This window comes from Microplitis mediator, chromosome 10 (assembly GCF_029852145.1).
Source record: "Microplitis mediator isolate UGA2020A chromosome 10, iyMicMedi2.1, whole genome shotgun sequence".
In the NCBI taxonomy this organism is placed as follows: domain Eukaryota; kingdom Metazoa; phylum Arthropoda; class Insecta; order Hymenoptera; family Braconidae; genus Microplitis; species Microplitis mediator.
Window position 1 is genome coordinate 15,923,198 of NC_079978.1, and position 10,768 is coordinate 15,933,965.

At 30.3% G+C, this 10,768-nt stretch overlaps 1 protein-coding gene across 1 annotated transcript; it reads left to right on the forward strand.

The window, feature by feature from the left end:
- The first annotated feature begins 488 nt into the window (after nt 1–488).
- LOC130676369 (CCR4-NOT transcription complex subunit 6-like) lies at nt 489–4,802 on the forward strand. Its single transcript, XM_057482522.1, has 4 exons — nt 489–573; nt 4,117–4,429; nt 4,528–4,705; nt 4,767–4,802. Exons 1-4 carry the CDS (start codon nt 489–491, stop codon nt 4,800–4,802), a joined length of 612 nt encoding a protein of 203 aa, XP_057338505.1.
- The last annotated feature ends 5,966 nt before the right edge of the window (nt 4,803–10,768 follow it).

Sequence of the window (10,768 nt, forward strand, 5' to 3'; positions counted from 1 at the left end):
TCATAAAACTTTTGAGTTTAATTGCATTTTAAATACTAACATTTGAATCATCAACTGTAAGAACATTACTTCAGGTATCAGCTTACTGACGGGACAATAGAGACTACTGTCCATTGGGCTCGAACATTCATTTACCCTCCGGATTAGATTTACAAATTTAGGTAAAACGACAAAAATAAATATCACTTAAGTGCGATATACTATTGAACTTTTATCCAAATACTCATTTAGATCTATGAAGTAATTACAACGAAAATATGAGCACCAGAGTCTTTCAATACAATGTGTTATTATCTATAATAAAATTTTGTCATTATAATTAAATGCATTCGGTTATTTACTATACAATAATTTTGCCTACTCTATAATGAGTTTCTCATTAAGAAGTGGGGATAGAAAACCTTAAAATATTTTCAACAGCATCAGATATTTTATTTGCTTTTGTGACATCAGTGAGTAAAGTTGTGGTGCAAAAATAGTGTGAAAAAATGAATCCTTCTATGGAAATATACGATCACCTCATCGCAGAAAACATCAAAAAAAGTTACTGCAATATACAACTAGAAAATACAGGTATGTGTTTAGAAATTTTTATATTAAATTAATGATTCTACACTGTAAAAAATCACCGGGGTAAGTCCAAGCGGTGTAGGTGTTAAAATTATCGGTGTTAAATTTACCCCCGAAAGCGGTGTGAAAATAACGCCGCCACTGGTGTAAATATTCTTTACCGGTGTTAAAATATTTTACTTTGTGAATATTTTTACTTACTAAATCACTATACTTGTTAATAAATGATATTTTTCATTAATTTTCATAAAGAACTGACATTTTTTGTGTTTTATAATTTTTAAAGTTAATACTCCAAGCGGATGCAATTTACCCCTCTTTTACACCGACATTACTCCACTTTTACACCGGTTTTACTCCGCTTTTACACCGGTTACTCCGATTTAACACCGGTATTTTTAACACCGGTGTATTACTCCTCCTACACCGGTGTAATTTCATTTTTACATCGGGCGAAGTTAAAACGAGTCCATTTTCAACACCGCTCTTTTTACAGTGTATTAAACGGTATAATCACCTTTTAGTTTAAATTCATGTCCACCCAGCACCTATTATTTATTTAAAAATATACATCTCTAGTGAAATGATATCATATTTTTTTTTCACATTTTTAGCACAATCACAAATTTTCTGAATCGAAAAAATATCTTATCGTGTAAAAAATATTTTTCAAAAAGTTAACGCCATTATTTATACAAAATCAGTTAATAAATTTTAAAAATCGGTCCTACAATTAAAGTATCAAACAATTGAAAATTTTATGATTCAAAAAAGAACTTATCTTGCAGATAACTTTTTTAGATAAGTTAATGTCATTGTTTATATAAAATTAGTTAACAAATTTGAAAAAAAACCATCTTCAAGATGTAGGAATCAAACGATTGCTAATTTCATGAATTGAAAAAGTTATTTATCGTATAGAGGACTTTTTTTTTAAAAGTTAATGTCATTATTGATAAAAAATTAGTTAACAAATTTTTTAAAAACCGTCTAAAAGATGTAAGAATCAAACGATTGCACATTTTATGATTCAAAAAAAATACTTATCGTATCGTGAACTTTTCGCATAAAATTAACAATAATATTTATAAAAAATTAGTTAACAAATTTTTGTAAGATCCATGATATTAACTCTTCGAAAAAATCTCTTTACACGAAAAGTTATTTTTCCGACTTACTTTGGGAATTTTGTACTTATTCGATCACTACAGTTAAACACCACCATTTGAAATATTTGCAAATAATCAAACCACTTTGTTTTTTTTTTTACTAAATTGTTTATAACTTTTACAATTTTTGCCGGCCCCAAATTTCTACTTTGACAATTTTTATAGACGTTATTTCGAATCGAATGAGCCCTTAATCATAATTTTCGGTGGTCTTGAACACTCTCTGAACATGAATAAGTGAAATAAGTGAATTTTCGCTAATTCTGAGTGCCAACCGAACCACTTTTTGAAATTAGTGTTTCAAAAAAAAATTTTGCTTTTTTTTTCTTCTTGTTTATAAATTTCACAAAATTTCGAAACTAAAAATTTTTTTTTAACTGTCATTACCCATAATTGTTTCGGTAAATGTTCAAACAAAATTATCCATATCGTAATTTAATTATTTTCCCATTTTTCTAACTATTTCTTCGTCATAAAGTGATTTTTTAACTTTCCGCTAAGAAAATTGATAATTTTCAAGAATTCAGGAAGTTATTGGTTTCGGTCCGATTTTCGAAAATCGAATTTCTAACAGATCTTGACGTTTTGAGGTTCTAAAAGCTATTCTGACTAATTTCAAGAATTTAAATTGAAATTCAGAAAAATTATTTCGAAAAGTAAAATTTTTTTCTGGTATAAATGTATGATTTACTAACAGAAAAAAAAAAATTTAATCATCGATTTGTTGCTAGATTACAGCCGTTGTTGATCCGCATGCGTGCAAAATGACGCGCTTTTTCGTTTTTTGCGCTTCAATAATTTTTATCTCAGCAACTCTATTCATCGTAGAGATATCCGCCAAGACTCATTTTGTGTTTTAGTAAATTCTAAACCCCTAGATACTTATTTGTCTTGATAGTTTCTTAATAATTTTCGAGATATTTCATTTTACATCTAATTTTTTTATAAAATAAACAGTTAAAGCGGCCGCTGAATTGAGATCAAATTTTTGTTTGGGATATCTTGAGAATTTACAAAAAATTTTTTTTGATTGGTTCATACCTATCGAAATTATGATTTTGCACCATTATTCATATTTTCTTACTAACTTTCAGAATATACTTCTCCACCTGCTAAGAGGCCATGGATGTCCTATTCAACGCCAATCCTGGAAGAATCGGGGCCATCGTGTAAGTAAAAATGAACAAAATATTATTTTTTTATAATAGCAAAATGATACACAGAAAATAATATGTAGTATCATTTACTACGAGATTGCAGTAAATGTTTTTGTAGTTAAAAATATCCGATAAATGATAACATTTACTAAATGTGCGTCAAATTTTACTAAGTTAATAAGTTAAATTTACTCCTTTCTTGTGGTTAATTCTACTGCACATTGCAATAACAAGTACTCCAGGCGGGCGTTGAGAGTACTACAGAAGGACGGGTTCCCGCTATTTCGCCATTTTGGGGTTAATCGTTTATTACAGCGTCTCATAAATAAATAATCAACTGACAATTTATTGAAAATTAAATAATTGATTATCAATATCTCAGTGAAACGGAAGATTTTTTTATTCTGCTTGTTCTTACGGCGCATTTATAATAAAAAAAATGTCGTGAGAACAAAAAATAAAGATTTCGACAGCTTTTTTGCCTTTAAGGCTCGGGCTTACCTAACAAAATTTCGAATTTAAGAATTCTAATTACTTTTCGAATATTTATGGGACTTCGATGATGAAAATCTTTCGAAGAAATTCGTCTTCTGCTTTTAGTCGGAAGCTAAGAAAATTGCTGTTATCATAATTATTTAATAAATAATTAGAATTCTTAAATTCGAGATTTCGTTAGGTGCGGCCCAGCCTTAAAAGTTGGAAAAAAAATTGGCTTTCATGTTTTTGGATAAAATTTCTATTTCATCTTTTTTGATAATTATGAATATATTTTTTTTTCAGAAAAGTACATAAAAAAACGAGCAATTTAAAAAAAAATTGATCAATTTGATCAAAAAAAATTTAACATGGCCCAGCATGGGTGGACCCTTTTTGTAAATAATTACCATGTTTAGTATACATAAATAACTCGATAAGTGATTTTTAAAAATAATTTATAAAAATTTTAGGTTATATAACGTATATTTTTACCGTAACCGCATATCGAGTAAATTTAACTACAGTTGGAATTACAAATATCGCATGCTGTGACATATCTTACTTTTTTCGATAGTAGACGCTTAACTACAATATTGCAGTAAATCTAACCACAATTTGGAGTTGTCTCATATCATACTACAGCCTGTGGTAAATGGAACTCCAGTTGTTGTTGCCACTATTACAATTTATTTTCCGTGTAAATATTATATCAAATAAATAATGAATTTTTCTATCTTTTTCAGGTACATTTTCGGTGATGAGTTACAACGTTCTTAGTAGCTCATACGCGGCACCAAGAATGTATCCGTATTGCCCTAAAGAATACCTCGACTGGGAAACCCGTGGGCAGAGCATCATAAATGAAATTAACGACTATGAATGCGATGTGATCTGCCTTCAGGAAGTCGAGATGGAGGCGTTTCTTGAATTCTTTTCGCCGAAGCTGGAAACTAAAGGGTATATTGGCATTTTTGCCCCAAAATCTCGGGCAAGAACAATGTCAGATACCAAACGGCGGCTTGTAGACGGTTGCGCGATTTTTTGGAAGACCGAAAAGTATGTTTTTAATTTAAAATTTTAATTTAAACAATTAATAATGTTGTGTTGGCTTATAGTTATATTCATTAATCATTTATGTATTTTTTTTTTTTCAGGTTTACACTGGTATCCCAACAGTTGATCGAGTTCAACCAATTGGCAATCAAGAACAACGCAGGTTGTCAAGACATGCTCAATCGGGTGATGATTCGTGACAACATTGGGCTGTTTGCCGTGCTGAAAACCACAGCCGCAGCATGGCAAGATGGTAAGTTTTTGCGATTTTTCAAATTTGTAGCATTTACAATAAATTCGCTATCATTATAACTTAATAAAACTCTAATTTACTCTTTAGGTCTTCCAGAAAACTCATCAGATGTGGAGCAGCTAATCTTAGTAGCAAATACACATTTGCATTGGAATCCGGAGTTTTGCGACGTCAAAGTTTTGCAGGCAATGATGCTCGCCAGAGAAATAGAAAGAATGTTGGAAACAGTGAGTTCCGTATCCGAACAGGCGGATAATAAGACACTCGCTTCTTCTGACATCAAGCTATTGCTCTGTGGAGATTTCAACTCCAAAACTGATTCTGGTAAGTTCAGTTTCAAAAATATTAAGAATTTAATATTAATTACTAGGGTGTCCTGAATTATTAATATTTACGCTTTTGATTTTTTCAGGTGTGTATGAGTTTTTAACACAAGGTCAGCTCGCTATAGATCATCCGGATTTTCGAAATTTTGATTACAAAAAAGCCGTTAATACAATTTTCGGAAATCCGGAATCTGCCGAAGTAGCCCACCATTCGCTGAATCTTTCATCGGCCTGTCCTGAAGAATATATGCCGTATACATATTATACGTAAGTAAATCAATAAAATTATCACTATGTTAATTTTTTTAAATAAATAAAATAATTGTTTGTTTTTTTTCAGGTATGGCTTCAGGGCGATGATCGATTTTGTTTTTTATGGAACATCTAATATGAGACCAATAGGATTCTATGGTCCTATACATGATCAGTGGTTCCATGATAACATAATAGTGGGCTGTCCTAATCGGTACATCCCATCGGGTAAATTGAATAATTTTTTTTGTTCAAAATAATATCATTTTCCTATATTAATGATTTTCTGATAATTTATCATTTTTATTCCAGATCACTTTCCACTGGTGGTGCATTTCAAGATGGTAACTTGAAGGGTCAGTCATCAATTACGTGGTTGTAAAAGGTACTACATCTTACTCTTGTTCGTCGGCTGCACATCGGTCCTAATACACTGAGAGACAAATTTATTCGCCTGGAATAAAGACGCGTACTAAAATTTTTTCCAAAGTACCACTACGGGCGTGTTCAGAAACACACTCTAGAAGAGAAATATTCAACTCTTGCACGGAGAGAAGAAAATGGTAATAATTACGATGCTACATGGCAACTAGTCCTATTTTTTAAAGCATAGGAATCGATACTATGTAATATGGGAATAATTACCATTCTTCTGTTAATATTTACTATGCTACATAATAATCAAGCTACTGGTAAATATTACTTTGTAGCATAGTAATCAAAGCCATGCTAGAATAATATTAAGTCCCATGTTGTATATCCTGAAAGCAGTTTAAATATTAAGCGCTGCTATAAAGTGTATACGTCCAATATAATCTATACATATATTCATCTTAATTACTACTAATATCAATGAATATTATTTTAATGAACATTATCAATCATACGAAACTCAAGTATTATTTGAAAAGTATCATTGTCTATTATATTCTGATTTAAAATGTTATTCTACCACACGTATCGTCACTGCTGCAGACGGAAAAATTTATATTCCAAAGCGCTGGATTTAATATTTTTAATTTAGATTATTTTTAACTTTCTCTGCATTAATAATTCATAATTCATAATTTTACTTACAATAAAATATTAATTAAGTATGTTTTCAATAAATAATTTATTTATTATATTTTTCTAATAAAACTAATCCATGTTAAAATATGTTAATGTTAATATTTATTGTTTTATTTAAAAAATTTCTAAATCAATAAAAAATTTATTTATTATTAATTAAATAACCTAATTTTTTAATTATAAAACCTTAATTTAATATTAACCTTAATACCTTCAATTGGAAGCAGCTTCATCGAAATTATAATAATTCCAATGTAGCATAGGAATGATTCCAATCCCCATGAAAAATGATTTTGTCTGATTATATATGAGTATATATGATTATATATGAGATCATATATCATTATAAATAGAATTATATATGATTATACATGGTTATACATAAAATTATATATAATTATGTATGAGTCTCTATATTATTAGATCTGATCAGACATGACTGATATAAACTTATATGTTGTTATATATAAGTCTATGTATGAAAAGATCTGATCAGACTTCATTGATATGAAACCTATGAATATTCAATTGTGTATATAGGTTCAATATATACATTCCTGGGAAAAAATGTTCAGGCCTGATCAGACATGAAAAATGACCATACCTGACCAGGCCTGATCAGGCATGTTCAGGTCCGATCAGGTCTGTTCATGCCTGTTTATGCCCATTCTGGTAAAACAATTATATATAAAAAATGGTTTATTCAACGCTTCAGACATGAACAGACATGACCAGGCATGGGCAGGTATGATCATTCCTGAGCGTAGTTAACGCTTCAGACATGAACAACCATGAACAGCCATGAACAGACATGATCAGGCATGATCAGACCTGACTGTATTTAACGCTTCCGACATGAACAGCCATGAACAGACATGATCAGGCCTGACTGTATTTAACACTTCAGACATGAACAGACATGACCAGGCATGGACACGTATGATCAGGCCTGACTGTATTTAACACTTCAGACATGAACAGACATGAACATGCATGAACAGACATGGACAGGCATGGACAGGTATGATCAGGCTTGAACGCATATAACGCTTCAGACATGAACAGACATGGTCAGGCATGAACAGACATGAACAGCCATGAACAGGCCTGAGTGTATTTAACGCCTTAGACATGAACAGGCATGGACAGGTATGATCAGGCCTGATCATGTCTAATTCCAGGCCTGATCATACATGAACAGGCATGATCAGGTCTAATTTCAGGCCTGATCATAAATGAACAGGCATGGTCAGGCCTGATCATTTTTTCCCGAGTTGTTAGACCAACGCTCGGCACGTATTCAATGCATTGAGCGCGCCTTGCTCAACTAGCCCCAAATAAGCCAACAAAGTAAAAGTTAAATTATAAAAACATGATTGATTTTTTTTCTCATGATCAGCCGATTGGTTGAACTCGATCAACTGTTGGGATATTAGTGTAAACCTGGAAAAAAGAAACACATAAATAATCAATAAATATAACTATAAGCTAACACAACATTATTAATTATTTACATTAAAAATATAAATTAAAAACATACTTTCTGGTCTTCCAGAAAATTGCGCAAACATGTACAAGCCGCCGTTTGGCATCTGAAATTGTTTTTGCCCGAGATTTCGGGGCAAAAACGCCGTCATACCCTTTAGCTTTCAGTATCGGCGAATAGAATTGGACAAACACCTCAAGCTCGACCTCCAGAAGGCAGATCACATTGTATTCATAGTAATTGATTTCATCTATGATGCTCTGCCCACGGGTTTCCCAGTCAAGGTATTCTTTAGAGTAATACGGATACATTTCCGGTGCCACGTATGAGCTACTAAGAACCATGTAACTCATCACCGAAAATATACCTGAAACAGATAGAAAAATTCGTTATTCATTTGATATAATAGTAATCATTTTTCTAGTATAAAGAAATAATATTCTGTTCATTTTTACTTACACGATGGTCCCGATTCTTTAGGAACTGCATAGAACATCCATGGCCTATCAACAGGTGGAGAAGTATATTCTGAAAGTTTGTAAAACAAATTTGAAAAATAGTGCAAGATTATAGCACCAATCATATATGCTTGGATCTAAACATTTTTTATCGGGATGATATTTATGACTTTGAAATTTAAAGTAATGACAAAATCAAGTATGTAAATAAGTTAATTTATAATTACATAGCTTCAAGTAATTTGCTTCAAATTTCAAGGAAGATGCATAATTTTAATATCCGTTTATTAATTAATATAAATTGAATATAAAATATAAATTAAATTATTATTGCACAGAAAAATTCAAATTAAGTTACAAATGTTTTTTTAAGTGACATACAGATCAGTTTTGACTCAAATTCAACCTTGAATAACTTTCGAAGGAGTGAATTATATACATAATTCAATATTTATAGGTTTCATATCAATAAAGTCTGATCAGATTTAATCATACATAGACATGTATAACTCCATATAAGTTTATATCAGTTATGTCTGATCAGATCCAATCATATATAATATTATGTACGACTATAAATGAATTTATATTAGCCATGTCTGATCAGATCTATAATCACGTATAGACTTATAGGGGAAGGGGGGGGGGGGGGGGGTAGGCAAAATGGAGTGGGGTAGGCAAAACGGGGTACCCCCAAAATTTTATAAAAAAAAAATTTTATATTATATATGGTTTTTAAACATTCCCAAATCACTTCTGTAAATATAATTAAGCGTTACTTTGCATTTTTTTTTATCAACTTTTTCAAAAATCTATTGTCAGTTGAAAAATATTAATGACGTTTGTTTTATGATAAAAACGATTAGAAATTTTGTTTCTTCTTTTGTATCTAATAAACATGTAAAATATAATTTTTCTTTATGTAAATTCCTTACAAAAAAATTCAACTTAATCAAATTCGTTTAAAATCCAGAAATTCTTTTTTTTTTACCTTTTTTAGGGGGTACCCCACTTTGCCCGCAGAAATGAAAAATTTTTTTTTTCAACGGTAACTGAAAATTACTTCTATTTACTTTGAATATCATTAAAAAAAAAAGATTTAGCGTATTTGAGTCCTCGAAAACTTGGTATTTCTTTAAGTACCCCCTTTTGCCCCTCCCTCCCCTATATGATTATATATGGGGTCATAACAGCTAGGTATGATTATATATCTAATTATATATACTTATATATGATCAGATCTGATCATATATAGACTTATATCTGGTTATAAATGGAGTTATAACAGCCAAGTATAATCATATCTAATTATATTTAGACTCATATATGATCAGACCTGATTATACATAGACTTGTATATGATTATATATGAGGTCATAACAGCCAGGTATGATCAGATCTAACTATATATAGACTTATATATAAATAGATCTGATCATATATAGACTTATGTATGATTATATCTAATTATACATAGACTCATATATAATCAGATCTGATCAATTATAGACTTATATATGGGCTTATAACAGCCAGGTATGATCAGATCTAATTATATATGGGGTCATATATAATTATACATGACCCCATATATAATCATGCATGATTATATATAACTTCATATATGATTATATATAATTATATGTGATCATATATATGAACATTAGGGTGATTCAAAAAACAAACAAATTTTTTTTTTCTTCCAAATAGAAGTTGAATTCATATTAAATTTTGAGATTTTCTGACTTTTCCGGTGAAACTATCAGACCTATTACAAAATATCGTTGGACTTTTTTTGTAGACAATTTTATTCCCTACAAGTTATTCTCAATAAAGTTTTTTCGAATTCCGCATTGTTTTCTAGTTATTTTTATTTTAATGTCAAGCTCTTAAAATCGATCAGTAGACAATTTTTTTTATGAGCATAACATTAAAATCAAAATAACTAGAAAACAATGCAGCATTCGAAAAAACTTTATAAAAAACACTTCTAGGGAATCAAATTGTCTACAAAAAAGGTCCAATGATATTTTGTAATAGGTCTGATAGTTTCGCCGGAAAAGTAAGAAAACCTCAAAATTTAATATGAATTCAACTTAAACCTCAAATAACTTTTGAACAAATAGATTCCTTAAAAAATGATAAGAATCTTTTTTTGTAGAGCATTCAATTTCCTACAAAATTGTGCCTGCCAATTATTCCTATGACGCATCGTTAGCTACTTTTAAAAATCAGAAGACGTAAAAAAAATTTTTCCATGTTATTCTTATGGGAAATAGAAAAGTGCAATGCGGACAATGTTGATTTTAATATTAAGAGCTCTAATATTCACAGGCGTCTTTTTTTATCTAAACGAAACTTTTGAACCTGTTTGGAAGAAATAAAAAAATTTGTTTGTTTTTTGAATCACCCTAATGAACATATATAATCATATATGGTTAGACAAAATCTTTTTTCATCGGGTTAAAAAAATGTGGGAACGAATAACGGAAAATT

Excerpts from the sequence above, each read along its gene's own strand:
- LOC130676369 (XM_057482522.1), top strand. The coding sequence starts at position 489 with ATGAATCCTTCTATGGAAATATACGATCACCTCATCGCAGAAAACATC. Across the intron at positions 4,430-4,527 it reads ATTTTTTGGAAGACCGAAAA|GTTTACACTGGTATCCCAAC; the intron begins GTATGTTTTTAA and ends TTTTTTTTTCAG. Across the intron at positions 4,706-4,766 it reads TTTTGCGATTTTTCAAATTT|GTCTTCCAGAAAACTCATCA; the intron begins GTAGCATTTACA and ends TTTACTCTTTAG.